Source organism: Oryctolagus cuniculus, chromosome 14 (genome assembly GCF_964237555.1).
Source record: "Oryctolagus cuniculus chromosome 14, mOryCun1.1, whole genome shotgun sequence".
Taxonomy (NCBI): domain Eukaryota; kingdom Metazoa; phylum Chordata; class Mammalia; order Lagomorpha; family Leporidae; genus Oryctolagus; species Oryctolagus cuniculus.
The window spans coordinates 76,067,804-76,084,524 of record NC_091445.1 but is presented as its reverse complement, the minus strand read 5'-3'; the positions used below and the strand labels follow the sequence as shown (position 1 = coordinate 76,084,524).

At 38.6% G+C, this 16,721-nt stretch overlaps 1 protein-coding gene across 1 annotated transcript in view; it reads right to left on the bottom strand.

The window, feature by feature from the left end:
• The window catches only part of MTREX (Mtr4 exosome RNA helicase), a 100,932-nt gene that overhangs the window by 56,722 nt on the left and 27,489 nt on the right, over positions 1-16,721 (bottom strand). The window contains exons 11-15 of the mRNA XM_002714036.5: positions 15,029-15,160; positions 13,859-13,938; positions 11,823-11,933; positions 8,973-9,074; positions 7,340-7,465 (exon numbers count right to left, since the gene is read on the bottom strand). Coding sequence (XP_002714082.1) covers positions 7,340-7,465; positions 8,973-9,074; positions 11,823-11,933; positions 13,859-13,938; positions 15,029-15,160 — 551 coding nt within the window. The remainder of the gene's footprint in view (positions 1-7,339; positions 7,466-8,972; positions 9,075-11,822; positions 11,934-13,858; positions 13,939-15,028; positions 15,161-16,721) is intronic.

Sequence of the window (16,721 nt, the reverse complement as noted above, 5' to 3'; positions counted from 1 at the left end):
ATGGAAATACCTCAGAAATCTGAATATAGACCTATCATATGACCCAGCCAATCCACTCCTGGGAATTTATCCAAGGGAAATGAAATTAGTAAACAAAAGAGTTACCTGCACCTCCATGTTTACTGCAGCTCAACTGACAATAGCTAAGACATGGAATCAACCTAAATACCCGTCAACCAAAGACTCGATAAAGAAATTATGGGAGACCTGGAAGAAGCTCCTGGCTTCTGGTTTCATATTGGTGCAGCTCCAGCCGATGTGACCATCTCAGGAGTGAACCAGCGGTTGGAAGACCTCTCTCTCTCTAGCTCTACCTCTCTGTCTTTCAAATAAGTAAGATAAATCAAAATAAAAAAGAAAAGAAAATGAATCTTCATGGAGAATGGGACTGGGAATAGGAGAGAGAGGAAAAAGAGGAGTGGGAGTGTGGGTGGGAGGGAGGGTATGGTGGAAATAACTATATTCTTAAAGTTGTACTTATGAAATTTGTATTCCTTAAAAAATAAATTTTAAAAAAATGAGTGATATAAACATATAAATATATAAAGCATATATATATAGAAGCTCATATCAAGCACACTAAGAACATCTTAAAAGAACAAACCTATGTCAAATTCTGTTTCAGCTGACATAAGTAAAAATTCTTATAATTTAAGAATAATGCATTAAAGTAATCCATTAAAGATAAACAAAAAGTACAGGTTATTGCTACAATAGCAGGACTGAAAAAGTTCTGTAGGTTTCTATAATTCCTTTTAAAAACTAGATGACCGAGGGGCCAGTGCAGTAGCACAGCAAGTTAAGGTGCTTCTTGCAATTCTAACATCCCATGTAGGAGTGCTGGTTCAAGTCCTGGCTATTTTATATTCTTTTTTTTTTGACAGGCAGAGTGGACAGTGAGAGAGAAAGAGAGAGAAAAGTCTTCCTTTGCCGTTGGTTCACCCTCCAATGGCCACCGTGGCCGGTGCACCGCGCTGATCCGAAGCCAGGAGCCAGGCTTCTCCTGGTTTCCCATGGGGTGCAGGGCCCAAGCACTTGGGCCATCCACCACTGCACTCCCAGGCCATAGCAGAGAGCTGGCCTGGAAGAGGGGCAACCGGGACAGAATCCGGCACCCCGACCAAGACTAGAACCTGGTTGTGCCGGTGCCGCAAGGCAGAGGATTAGCCTATTGAGCCACTGCGCCAGCCTAAAAGTAGCTCATCTTTTTTTTTTTTTTTTTTTTTTTTTTTTGACAGGCAGAGTTGACAGTGAAAGAGAGAGAGACAGAGAGAAAGGTCTTCCTTTGCAGTTGGTTCACCCTCTAATGGCTACTGTGGCCGGCGCGCCGCACTGATCCGATAGCAGGAGCCAGGGACTTATCCTGGCTATTCTAATTTCCATCTAGCACCCCTCTAATGCACCTGGGAAGGCAGTAGAAAATGATCAAAGTGTTTGATCCCATTACCCACGTGTGAGAACTGGATGACGTTCCTGGCTTCTGCTTTGGCCTTGCCAAGGTTCAGCTGCTGCAGTCATTTGGGAAGTGAGCTACTGGGTCAAAGATCTCTCTCTATCTCATTCTGCCTTTCCAATGAGCAAATAAATAAATCTTTAATACAATTAGGAGTCGCAGCCATGGTTCTGTGGCTTAAGCACCTACCTGTGACTGCAGCATCCCATATCAGAGTGCTAGTTAGAATCCTGGCTGCTCTGCTTCTGATCTAGCGCCCTGCTAATGCCTCTGGGGAATCAGCAAAAGACAGCCTAAGTATTTGGGTCCCTGTCACCCACTTCTGGTTTAGACTTGCCCAGCCCTTGATCATTACAGCCATTTGGGGAGTGAATCAGCAGAGGGAAGCTTTCTGTCTCTCCTCTCTGTCACTCTGCCTTTCAAATAAATAAATGTATCTTAAATATAAAAATAAAAAAAATCAGTCAAGTCAAAACAGAGAAGGAAAATACTAAAATATTTTGCACTCAAAATTATGTAATGCTCAAATACATAAATATGTGTGCAAATACTGACATACAGAAAAACACTATAGGAGCCGGCGCTGTGGCACAGCAGGTAAAGTGGCTGCCTCCAGTGTTAGCATCCCACATGAGCGCCAGTTTGAGTCCCAGCTGCTCTACTTCCAATCTAGCTCTCTGCTATGGCCTGGGAAAGCAGTGGAAGACAGCCCAAGTCCTTAGGCCCCTGCACCCTCGTGGAGACTCAGAGGAAGCTCCTGGCTTCGCATTGGCGCAGCTCTGGCCATTGTGGCCAATTGGGGAGTGAACCAGTGAATGGAGGACCTCTCTTTCTCTCTCTCTCTCTGTGTAACTCTTTCAATAAATAAATAAATCTTTTTTAAAAAAAGAAAAAAACACTATAAATATGAATACATAATTTGCCATCTTTCTAAAACCAAAAATAAGGAAAAATTATTAAATATGACATACATATCCAAATTACACTAAAGTACAAAGTATATCTACCTGGTCTACATACAAGGTGACTCTGAAGAAGTTATGTATTTTAATTTTTTCTTGAGAAAATAACTTTTAATACTTATTACTAGGGCTAGCGCTGTGGTGCAGCAGGTTAAGCCACCATCTGCAGCATCAGCATCCCATATGGGTGCTGGTTTTGAGTCCGAGCTGCTCAACTTCTCATCCAGCTCCCTGCTAATGTGCCTGGAAAAGCAGTGGAAGATGGCTCAAGTCCTTGGGCCCCTCCATCCATGTGGGAGACCCAGAAGAAGCTCCTGCTCTGACCTGGCCCAGCCCTGGCCATGTGGGGAGTGAACCAGTGGATAGATGCTCTCTCTTTTTTTCAGTCTCTCTTTCTCTCTCTTTGTAATGCTGCCTTTCAAATAAATAACTCTTTAAAATAAAGACTTATTACTTAGGAGTGAATATCAATTATTTTTGCTTATAAGAAAATAGGAACCGGCATTGTGGCATAGTAGGTTAAGCCACCACTTGCAGTTCCAGCATCCCAAATGGGTGCTGGTTCGAGTCCCAGCTGCTCCACTTCCAATCCACACACTGCTATGGCCTGGGAAAACAGTAGAAGATGGCCCAAGTGCTTGGGCCCCTGCACCTGCATGAGAGACCTGGAAGAAGTTCCTGGCTCCTGGCTTTGGACTGGCGCAGCTCTGCCCGTTGCAGCCATCTGGAGAGTGAACTAGTGGATGGAAGACCTTTCTCTCTCTCTGCCTCTCTGTAACTCTTTCCAATAAATAAATAAAATCTTTTAAATAAATAGAGTACTTCCATCATTAAAGCTTCCTTAAAAAGAAAAAAAAGAAAATACATTTGACATTATAATACATTGATTTAGTTCATGTACTCTAATAAAAGTATCAAAGAATAAACTTCTATCATATCAAATCAAATTTGAGCTAATCGTTGAGAAATCTATTTAAAAGAGTACAAAGAAACAGTACAGCACGGTAGTTAGGAGTATGGCCTTTGAAGTCCAACTATCTAAGTTCAAAGTAGGATTTGCCACTTCGCAATGTAACTCTGGGCAAACTATTTAACCTCTACATGCCTTATCTGTTTATAAAATGGGAATAACAACCGTAATTATTATTAATGAATGCCAGTAATTATCATAATTAACTTTAGTGACATGTTGAAAATTCTGAGTATTAGTTACTATAGCTATTGAAGAACTTGTCTGTAATTTTTTTTTTTTTTCAAAGATTTATTTGTTTGAAAGGCAGAGCTAGAGAGAGAGAGAGAAAGATCTTCCATCTGCCAGTTCACTATCCAAACGGCTACAACGTTCAGGGCTAGGCCAGGCCAAAGCCAGGAGTCAGGAACTTCAGGTCTCCCACGTGGGCACAGGAGCCAGAGGACTTGGGTCATCCTCTGCTGCTTTCCCAGACACATTAGCAGAGAGCTGAATCGGAAGTAGAGCAGTCAGGACTCAAACCAGTGCCCGTATGAGATGCTGGTGTCACAGATGGTGGCTTAACCCACTGTACCACAATGGCGGCTCCATTTGCCTGTAATTTGTTAAATGATAGTAACCCTACTTAAAAAACGTTCTAGAAGAAAACACATTGTAAGTCTCAATAAAAGAAATGTCTAGAAACATAGATACACCAGCAAATACTACATCCTCTAATCAGTTAAGTTACATAATATTCAAAGCAAAATGCTCCACTTTATACACATTATGATGGTTAGAAATCAAGAAAGACAGCTAACGATCTTGTTGGTGGGAAAGTAAGATGGCTTAGCTGCTGAGAAATATAGTGTGGCAGTTCCATAAAAGTTTAAATATAGAATTATGGTATGACCCAGAAGTTCCACTCCTGGGTATATACCCTAGACAAAAGAAAATATTCACACAAAAAGTTACATGTTCATAGCAGCGGTAGTCCACAAGAGCCAAAAAAGAGAACAATCCAAATGTCCATCTATTGATGAATGAGTAGACAAAATGTGGTAGACTCATACAATTGGAATATCACTTATTGACACAAAGGAATGAAATCTGGACACATTATAACACAGATGAAACTTGAAAACATCATACCAAGTGAGAAAAACAAAAGCAAGACACAACAGGCCACACACTGTGAGTCTATTTAAATGAAATGTTCAGAATAGGTAAATCGATAGGGATATAAAATATATTGGTAGTTGTCTGGGGCTTGGGGCAGAGGTGAGGGTGATTTGGGGAGGAACCAGGAGTGAGTTAATGGATACAGAGTTTATTTTTTTGTCTGATGAAATGTCCTAAAACTAACTAACGAAATTGATAACTGAATACATTTAAGATCATGGAAATGGGTAAACTGCATGAAATGTGAATAACTCAATAAAACTATTTAAAATGCTATTTTAAAAATGAAATAGGCCGGCACCGTGGCTCACTAGGCTAATCCTCTGCCTTGCAGCGCCGGCACAACGGGTTCTAGTCCCAGTCGGGGCGCCGGATTCTGTCCCGGTTGTCCCTCTTCCAGGCCAGCTCTCTGCTGTGGCCAGGGAGTGCAGTGGAGGATGGCCCAAGTGCTTGGGCCCTGCACCCCATGGGAGACCAGGATAAGTATCTGGCTCCTGCCATCGGATCAGCGTGGTGCCCCGGCTGCAGCAAGCCGGCCACGGCGGCCATTGGAGGGCGAACCAACAGCAAAAGGAAGACCTTTCTCTCTGTCTCTCTCTCTCACTGTCCACTCTGCCTGTCAAAAAATAAATAAATAAAAATAAAAATTTTAAAAATGAAATGAAAGATGATATAACATTAAACTTATAGGCTAACAAATTCAAACATCAATTAAATGGAATAAGAGTTCGGTATTAAGGGACTCAGATGCTGTCATTAAAATATTACTTCCTATAAACTGGCAAATGGATTCCATTCTTTCTACATATAGTGCACAAAGAAAAAATAATGCATATATATTTGCCACAATTCAAAAAAAAAAGTAATACAAGTTTTTAGCCTGTAAATTTGCTTTCCATCATTCACTAATGTTTTATGGACCCTTAAAAATAGGTTTCTAAGTGTTATTCTTTAAAACTGAAAAGAAAATAGCATATGATCACTATGAATATGTACAGATAAGCTTTGTTTTTAACTCATATACACCGCTATTATTAAATTCTCTTTGAAAGACAGAGAGACAGAGGCAAAGAGAATTGAGATCTTCCTTCCATTCACTGGTCCACCTTCCAAATGGCTGCAGCAGCCAACACTGAAACCAGTAGCCTAGAACTCTATCTGGGCCTTCCACATGGGTGGCAGTGACCCAGGTGCTTGAGCCATCACCTGTTATCTTCCAGGGTGCTCATTAGCAGGAAACGACACCTGGAAGAGGAGCAGGGACTCTAGCCTAGGCACTCTGATATAGGATGCACGTATCCTAAGCAGCATTTAAACTACGGCATTAACCACTGCCCCAGTCTTTACCCATTTTTGCTTCAGCACCCAGGTTTCCCATATAACTGTTCCTCAAATTCCCCATGTAATTTCCAAGAAGAAGCTGAACACAGTTTATTGCATAGATATTGACCTAAATGTGTCTAAATGTTCTGAGCTTCATTTTAAGTAATGAGCTTGCAATTAATTTTGTTTTTAGTCGATGTTTCCTAATTCATTAACAATTTTCTCCAGAGATTTCTTTAATGAATTTTTACTAAATACAGAAAAGAAAGAAAAAAGCAGGACAAACTTCCTTAAGAAACTTTTCAAAACAAAACAAAAGTAAAAGATAGGTATTTGGCACAGCATTTACGATGCCTGCATTCCACGTTGGAGTGCCTGCCTTGAAGTCCCGGCTCCACTTCTGAGAACAGTTTCCAGTTAATGGACACCCTGGGATGCAGCAGATGACGGCTCATGTTCCTGCGTCCCTGACACCTACAGTGGAAACCTGGATTAAGTTCTAAGCTCCTGGCTTTGTCTTGGCCTGGCCCTGTCTGTTGCAGGCATTTGGAAACTGAAACAGCAGATGGAAGAGCTCTCTTTCTATGCCTGTCAAAATTTTTTTAAAATATGAAAAAACAAAATGAAAATAAAAATCCTAGACCATCCCCAAACTCAAACATTAAGGGAGCAAAGTAAAATGCTAACTTTAATAAGGCTTAAAATACAGTTAGGATATTTATAATCAATGCAGAGAACTAGAAAGGTAGACTGCTAAATTTGTTTATTGTTATTTGGACTTGCAAAGGTAGAAGAAGGTAGAGGAAGCTGACTACCCAGAACACTGACAACATGTGCTCTACTTCTTCTATGACAGGAAAAGAGCAACTCCTGCAGCAAAGGGCGCAGGTAAAGAAGAGGGTAAAGTAAACAAATCTGCTGTCTCTGGGGATCTTCATGGTCCAGTTCTATGAACTGCTCTTCACCTATTAAGTAGGATACAAGATACAATTTTTTTAAAAAGATTTATTTATTTATTAGAAAGTCGGAGTTGCAGAGAGTGACAGAGAGGAATCTTCCATCCACTGCTCACTTCCCAAATGGCTGCAAAGGCCGAGGGTAAGCTGTCTAAAGCCAGAAGCCAGGAGCTTTTCTGTGTCTCCTTTGTAGGTATAGGAGCCCAAGGACTTAAGCCATCTTCTGCCGCTTTCCCAAACCCATTAGCAGGGAGCTAGATTTCAAGTGGAGCAGCTGGGACTTGAACTAGCACCCACATGGGATGCTGGCACGACAGAAGGCAGTTTTTCCGGCTACGCCACAGCACCAGGCCCAAGTTATCAATATGTTAAAGAGTCATCTTCTACCTTCCCAAGGCCACAGACTTTAGTAAATCAGCTCATCTACATAGAAGGAATCTGAACTGACACAACTAATTTCAACCTGAGTCCTAACATATATTTTTGGAATTTTTGGTAAAGTGCCAGAAGTTACCTTAAGTAGCTGCTTTCCAACTGTTGGGCTCATCTTTTCATCTACCATCAGAATTACAATTCCTCTGTCATCCATTCCTCTCCTTCCAGCACGACCAGACATCTGAATGTATTCACCAGACGAAATCTGGACAAACATAATTAACATGCAGAGTTTAGGAAAAAATCTGGTAAAAACATATTCTTAATTTTCTTTGTTAGTAAAATTCACAAGTATAAATTATATATCCCAAGAAAGGGAACATGACTGAAAACATTATGAACTTTAAGAAGACTTTTAAAATCACAAAAAAGTCAAACACTTGAGAATAATGTTCAAAACTCAATTTTAGCTCCAAAGCCAAGCCAATTACTGTCAATTTATGCTTTCAAATACACCATAGCTTCTAAGAAATACCGGCTAATTTAAATGACACAGAAAGAAATACTTTTGAACTCAATATTCTGGGAAATAGCAAAGTCTAAGAAATCAAACAATTACCCCAACCCAACTAGGTATCAATTGCAACTTGATCATGATTAACTATCTTTATCAGAAAAATGAGACTAATTTGAACTACGTTTTATCCTGGGTAAAGTTCTTCTGTAAGTGTATGTGTACTTTTCACCTGTGGAAAGCATCCACATTGGTTATTTTAAAAAATAAATAAAAGAAATAAAACAAAACTGTAACTCAAGAAAAGAACCATTATGCTATAAGAAGGCATACTACTCGTGGCATCAAAAAACAAGGCATTTGAAACAAGGCCAGATCAAAGAAGGCACTAGAAAAAATTAACCTTAAAAAGATCAGAAAAGAATGTTTGAAAAGACAGTCCCATAAAATCTCAATAGCATCTCAGGACATCATTACTCTGTTGCATATTACTTTTAAATGTTACGGTTATGATCTTGAATCATGAAGGAAAAAGTTTGCTTTGCATATTTCAGTTATCCTTACTCCTACCCCAGGATCTATGTACCATCCACAAAAGGACAAAGAATGGCTAAAAGCAAGTAAAATCACAAAAGATTTACTTATTTTATTTCATTAAGTAATTTTAAATTGAAATATTATGAACAGTAAAAACAGTTTAAAACATAAAACATTTTTAGCTGCTTCCAATTAAAGCTCATATTCTACATAAATTAATCTTTCAATTTAAAAAAAGTGGTGGAAAATTACTGAAGACTGTGTAAACACTTATAATGTAAAGCATTTTGTCAGTTTACTCATTTCTCTTTTATACAGTGTCCAACACATTCTAAAATAAAACAAATCAAGAAAAATGCTTTGCCTATGAGTTCCACTAGGGGTATTTTTCAGGGTTTGTGTGACTAGTAATTGCTGCTAAAAATTTCGCTAAGCAGAAAAGAATGACCATGTTCAAGGATAAAAGATAAAGTAAAGGATCACTTATAATTTTCCCCAAATGCCAGACTATGGTGAATCTCTGGCTTGTACTGGATACTAACTAGAAATTTTTCTTCCATCACCACAGAGACACTGAGACTGAAAGAGAAGTAGCTCCCATCCCCAAATTTTTTGAGCACCACGTCTTTAAGTGTGTGGGACTGCAAGGCATCCATGTTCCAAAATTATGTTAGGTAAAACAATTAAAGGTAAAACTATTTCAATATATTACTTTACTTACCCATCGGAAATCCTTTCCATCAAATTTACGTGCATTTGTAAATAAAACCGTTCTAGCTGGCATATTAATTCCCATAGCAAAAGTTTCTGTGGCAAACAAGGCCTAAAATAAATAATTATATAATTAAACATGTATTTTAAGCTGGAAAACTAGCTTTTCAATTTTCAAGCGTAGATAAATGCATCATTAATTTTTTAAAAAAGATTTTTATTTGAAAACCAGAGTTACACAGAGAGAGGGATAACACACAGAGAAAGACAACTTCCATCCTCTGGTTCACTCCCTAAATGGCAGCAACAGCTGGGGCTGGGCCACTTCAAAGCCAGAAGTATGGAACTCCATGTGGGTGGCAATGGTCCAAGCACTAAGTCCATCTTCCACTTCTTTCCCAGATGCATTAGCAAGGAGCTGCACAGGGAGCAAAGCAGCTGCCACTTGACCTGGGAATCCCATATCAGATGACAGCAGTACAACTTACAGTTTAACCTGCTGTGGCACAACACCGGCCTCTCATTATTTTAAAAGAGTAATTGACAGTTAAAATTTTTTTGAGATAACATTTTTTACATTATAGTGAAAGGCTTAATGTTCCACTAAATAAAGACCATAGTTGAACAGGAAAATAAGCAAGTGCTATAAACATCTAGACCCTACAAAAATTAAAGACAGTATGGCAGCCGGCGCCATAGCTCACTTGGCTAATCCTCCACCTGCGGCGCCGGCACCCCGGTTCTAGTCCTGATTAGGGCTCCGGATTCTGTCCTGGTTGCTCCTCTTCCAGTCCAGCTCTCTGCTGCGGCCCGGGAAGGCAGTGGAGGATGGCCCAAGTGCTTGGGCCCTGCACCCGCATAGGAGACCAGGAGGAAGCACCTAACTCCCAGCTTCGGATCAACACAGCGCGCCGGTCATAGCGGCCATTTGGGGGGTGAACCAACGGAAAGGAAGACCTTTCTCTCTGTCTCTCTCTCTTTCACTAACTCTGCCTGTCAAAAAAAAGGAAAAAAAAAAAAAAGACAATATGGAATTCCCAAATGAATTTCAGTATTTTGTATATAAACTTATTTATATATTATATTTATTATTTATAACTATATTTATTTAATGTCCCTTGTATCCCAGAATTTTTTTTAATTCCAGGAAAGTAATCTTTCTTAAAATCCAGTGGTGTTAGATGGGAAAGAATACAACTGGTCTACAGAACAAGGCCATAGAATATTTTTCTAAGCAGCCAAATTTCCTGGTTTCTGCAATTTTGGAGACTACTTTACCATCAAGATCTCTGAAGGGATATCAGAATCAATGTCTCATTAAGTTCATTTCTAAGACTATCAACAAAAACAGTGGTTTAGGCAAATAAATATATCTGTAAAAGTCACTATTTTGGGTCAGTGAAGGGGAAGGATTTTTTTTTTTAACTATATGTACAACTGTTCTACTCATTTTTTCAAAGTTTTTTTTTTTAAAGACATTTATTTACTTGAAAGAGTTACACAGAGAGAGGAGAGGCAGAGAGAGAGAGAGAGAGAGAAAGAGAGAGAGATCTTCCACCCAAGGGTTCACTCCCCAATTGGCCACAACAGCCAGAGCTTTGTCAATCCAAAGTAAGGAGCCAGGAGACCCCTCTGGGTCTCCCACGCAGGTTCAGGGGCCCAAGGACTCGGGCCATCTTCTACTGCTTTCCCAGGCCATAGTAGAGAGCTGGATCAGAAAAGGAGCAGCCGGGTCTCAAACTGGCGCCGGTATGGGATGCCAGACTGCAAGCAGTGGCTTTACCTGATATGCCACAGCACCAGCCCCCAAAGATTTTTTTTTAAATTATTATTTGAGAGGCAGAGAGCAAGCAAAAGAGGATGCACTCCTCCCAAACACCCCCAATCCACCATCTACTTCCCACTCCTCAAATGCTTGTAGCAGCTGGGCTTGGGCCAGGCTAAAGCTGAGAGCCAGGAATCCAATCCAAGTCTCCTACATAGGTGGTGGGGACCCAATCATTGGAGCCATTACCTGTTTTCCTCACAGGGTCTGCATCAGCAGGAAGCCATAATCGAGAGTGAATCTAAAATTCAAACCCAGGTACTAGGATAGGGAATGCCAGCATCTTAACCACTAGGACAAATCCCTGTCCCCTCCTATTTTTTAAAAGATCCTTTAAAAGTGAGACTCAGTAAAATTTACAATCTAGAAGGAAATACTAACAAGGACTTGCCAGGACCCAGGTAGAAATATTGACCATTTCTTTATCAATAAAGTACCCCAAATACGTTCTTTAGAATGAATAAAATTCACTTAAATATCTTGTTGAGGTTCTCATGATAAATAGCTCATGATTTTTAAGCAAACTAATTGTAACATATGTATCCAAAAAATGATTACATTTTGAAGTTGCTTCCCAATTTTAATATCCCATTTCTGGGTATAGACATCAATGTCATTTTTGTTTTTATATTAAATCAAATGTTCTTTGGTTTAAATTAGAACCACCTAAGAACTCTTCCCTAAGTCTAACAATTAATTTCATCTTCTTTAACCCTTTTAATCTGTTATGTAAAAAGAAGTCCATTTATCAAATTAACTCCAAATCTAATAATTAGATATTCTCTCAAAATTACACCACATCCAATAGTTGTTACCACTTCTTAACTTTAAGAAAAGTAACAAATTATTATTTTACTTAACACTCCAAATTTTAGGAAGCATAACACTATACATTAAAATCAAGTTTATTACCTAAATCATTCCAGACAATATAGCTAAATAAATACACATAAAGCTGCTTATAAACAAAGTTATCCATAATCTTCAAACTGTTCATGCAATTCTGGGTCATAATAAATAAAAATAAAATCATACCTTTATCAATCCTTCTGAGAAAAGAATCTCTATAGTTTCCTTCAAAATAGGAAGTAAACCACCATGGTGAATACCAATTCCTCGCTTCAAAAGAGGAAGTACATGTTCAACCTGTGATTTGGGAGTAACATTTAGTTTATAATCATATGAAGAAAAGTTATTTTTAAAATGTTAAATTAACCAAATTAAGAAAAATAGTTAAGAAAGAATGCTTTGTGTTTAAATCTACTCATAAAACCTTTTTCAATACAAGCAAAATCCAAGCCCATATCCCTACAGATTATATTCAAAATATATTACAATTTAACAAGTTTTCTTTAATAGGAATAGCATGTTTCAAAATAAATTTTACAATGCTATCCCAAATTTTCCAGCACCTCTTTGTCTCCTTCAAAAAAATTACAATCTATGAGGGCACTGTCTGTATATGCACAAAATGAACTTAGACATTGCAACTGAGAACAAACAAAAACAACTACAACACCTATTTAACATAAATATGTACCTCATCTAAAACCAAATGAATTACTCAAGAGTTCATTCTCATTAAACTCTATCAAATACCATGAATTATCCATTAGAAGTATGCTAGGATAACAAAGATGGATAAAGACATGGCTCAACCCTTAAGTAATAATAAAACTTAACTTCAGCTACAAAGGAAAATTGCAAAACATTCTAAACTAAATGTTATTTATACATTTTTAATTTTATTTTATTTATGCAAGAGGCAGAGAGACAGAGAGCTCCCACATGTGGGTTTACTCCTCACACACCCATAACAGCGGGGGATGGGCATGGTCTAAGTTGGGAGCCAGGAACTCAAATCGGGTCTCCCATGTGAGTGGCAGGGACACAAGTACTTGAGCCATCACCTGATGTTATCCAGAATATACAGGAAGCTAGAATTTCGAGTGGAATGGGACTTGAATTCTGAGATTAGAGAGGCTCAAGTGCCATCTTCACTACTAGGCCTAAAGCCTGCTTCTAAATACTGTTTTAAATGCCAAACAATATGCTACTGCAGTCTTATCCCTTAAAAGGCAAAGCATTCATTTTTAAGGCAGAGTATGACCTCTCAATTATTCTGTTCACAGAACAAAGCTTTTATATATTAGAGCAGTCTAAAGCAATAGTTCTTAGCTTAGGTTACAAAGTAGAATCACCTGGGGAGTTTATAAAATATTGTAATTACTATGACATACACCAGATTCAATCAGAACCTCTGGAAGTGGCGTCCAACTATCAGCATAATTTAGAATTCCTGGGGCCGGTGCTGTGGCGTAGTGGGTAAAGCCGTCGCCTGCAATGCTGGCAACCCATATGGGTGCCAGTTCAAGTCACGGCTGCTCCACTTCCCATCTAGCTCTCTGCTATGGCCTGGGAAAGCAGTAGAAGCTGGCCCAAAGCCTTGGGCCCCTGCATCCCCGTGGGAGACCCAAAAGAAGCTCCTGGCTTTGGATCGATGCAGCTCTGGTTGTTGCGGCCATTTGGGGAGTGAACCAGTGGATGGAAGACCTCTCTCGCTCTGTGTAACTCTGACTTTCAAATAAATAAATAAGTCTTTAAAAAAAAAACGAATTCCCAGGAAATTCCATCAAAGGATAAAAATACTGGATTAAAGCAAAGTGGAAGCTAAATTCCTCATGAAATATGTTTTATTTTTCTGAAATACAAACTAAAGTTACTATTTCAATGCATTTATTATAGTATGAACTGAAACAAAAACTATGCAATGAAACAGTACAATACAACAAAATAAAAAAATGCAAAGTGAATATATGCCATCTTTTAATATCACTTTGTGGGCCCCTTCTCTTCTTCCCTGGCCTCTTACCACAAGGAGGCTTGCTGTAGCCCTGCGTCTCCAGGGTACATGGCCTTTGGGCCATGTGCTCTAGCTTCCTGGCCTAGATGCTCATCCACGTAGCTGGTTCCTGGTGCTCGGTATGAACCCAGATTCACCTCTCTCTCTTAAATAAAGCTTTCACTCTCCTATGCATCTTTCTCAATAAATAAAAGCTTAAGACGCTCACCTGAGGGAGCTTTTTATCTTCATCAGATAAGCAGTCAATTGCATTACTGAATACTTCCTCAACCATTTTCTTCTCCTCATCTAAGGAAATTGAAGAATACATAAAATACAATTTGTCAGTGATACAAAACTTCACACATTACAAAAAATCTAAATGTAAAACGTCAGTATTTAAGATCATCAAAAAAGAAAACAAACAAAAATTCGTACATCATAAACTTCACTGCCTGCCAAAACATAAAAATAATAGCAAGGGTCATACTAAGTGTTTCAGCGCAACATTTAATGCTAACAATTATAGGACACAGAAACAATTTTTACCCACAATTTACTACAGAGGAAAAGTGAATCTTAGTAATCAGCACTGCTATTAACCCATGCTCTTCACTGTCATACTGTTTCTATCAGATACCAGGCACTCAACAAACATGTGTTAAATCAATCAATATGTAACCCTGCAACTTTAGCATATTCAACACTGGTAGTTATGAGAAAACATTTAGAAGCAGTGCCAATTCAGTCAAAAAAAAAAGGAAAAAAAAAAAACCCTTCCATAAAATATTACTGGTTGTAGGAGGCTAGGGTTATCCACCTTTTGATAGTTTTATTCATGGAAAAAGTAAAAATTAACTTGAAAGCGCATAGAAAAAGAACACAATACAACTAAAATTTGATTCTGAGTAAGTCAAGATATTTACTTCTTTCTGCACAGGATGACAAAAGTAAGTAGCAGAACTGAGACAATCAGGCTGAGTTTCAGCACACTGCAATTCTTGGCCCAGGCTGTGTAATGTCTCGCTGTGTGACGTTAAGTGAGTTATATTTATTGTTAATGTATAGGAATAATTTATTAACTTGTTATAAATTTTACTACTTTGAGAATACAGCATAGTTAGAAAAAGGGGAGATTTATTGAAAGTGGTCTAACCAGGAGACCCATCCTTAAGAAGCTATAGAGAAAACCATAATAACTGAGAAGTTTCTGGTAAAAGAGGATGAAAAGACAAGATACCCAAGATAAGAGAAAAAAGGATCTCTTAAAGCTTTTACAAATGTGCTGAGTACCTACTATTGTAAATGTAAAATGAACTGCACATCTTAGTGATACACAACATTATGAGAAATATTTTATACACATTGACATTAAAGCTGTACTGAAATTATGTAGTACCTGTGTTGAAGTCTAATTTGGTCATCTGAAGTGCATAGGCCTCACAATCTTTCTTACTAAAACTGAAAATAATTACAGGTTGAAAATTTCTTTCCATAATCATCTTCACAATCTTGAACACATTTGATGGCCCTACAAAAATAGTAGATAAACAATATCCAATAATTAATTCAAAATGGAATGTAGACCTAAATCTAAAAAGCAGAAACTATAAAACTCCTAAAAGCAAAACCAGTAAATCTTCATACCAGAAGCAACAAAAGAAAGTAAAAGTCAGATTTTATCAAAATTACGAATTTTTGTGGCTATAATAAACATCAGCAATAAAGTGAAAAGGCAACCCTAATCCACAGAATGAAAAAATTTGCAAATCACCTATCTGGTAAGAGTCTAGTATCTAGAATATATAAAGAACTCTCAACTCAAGAACAAAAAATCCAATTAAAAATGCATAGGGGTGGGCATTTGGCCTAGTGGTTAAGCTGCATACTGGACTACCCATTTCCATAACTGGGTGTTAGGTTCAAGTCCTGGCTCTGTTCCCAAAACCAGCTTACAGTTAACGTGCCTCCTGAAAGGCAGTAGGTGGTAAGTTAAATAGTTGGATCCTCTTGCCAGTGCAGAACCGGGTAGAGTTCTAAGTTCCTGACTTCAATCTAGTCTTGCCCAGCTTTTACAGGCATCGGAAGAGGAGCAAACCAGTAAATGGGAACTCTTTAGATGTCTGTCTCTGTCTCCTTCTACTTGTTTCTCTGCCACACAAGTTTCAGGGGGGTGGAAAGAGGACAAAGGATTTGAATACACATTTCCACAAGAAGATGTACTGATGGGCAACAAGCATGATGAGCTAAAGATGCTCAACATCATTAGCAACCAGGGAAAAATAAATCAACGCCACACTGAAATACCACTTCACACTCTGCAGGGTGACTATAATTAAACAATCATACAACAGTATCAGAAAGGATATGCAGAAAATTGGAACCCTCAAATATTTCTAATGGAAATGTTTGGTAGTCACTTTGAGAAAATAATTTGACAATTTCTCAAAAGGTTAAACAGACTTTCATGTGACTCAGCAATTCTACTCCTTTAATTTCTCCACACAGGAGAAGAAAAAACACATATTCACAGAAAAACTTGGGGAATATACGCACGCTTGTTTATAGCAACAGTATTCATAACAGTCAAAATGTCCATTCAGAGGAAAATGGAGAAATGAAATGTAGTATATCCCATAAAATGGAATAATATCTGACCACAGAAAACAATAATGCACTGACATACAGCATGACATGGATGGACCTTGAAAACATGGTTAAGTGAAAAAATCCAGTCACAAAAAACCATGATATATTAGGCTTACTTATGCATGAAATGCCCAGAAAAAGCAAGTTCATAGAGGCAAAAAGTAGACCAGTAGTTGTCTAACTTTGGGAATAAGGAAAAAGGCCACAGGAAAAAGGAAAATGAATGCTAATATTTACCAGATTTCTTTCAGATTGATGAAAATATTTTGGAATTAGTGGTGATGGCTGGGGCCGGCGCTGTGGCACAGTGAGTTAATGCCCTGGCCTGAAGCACTGGCATCCCATATGGGCGCTGGTTCAAGACCCAGCTGCTTCACTTCCAATCCAGCTCCCTGCTATGGCCTGGGAAAGCAGTGGAAGATGGCCCAAGTGCTTGGGCCCCT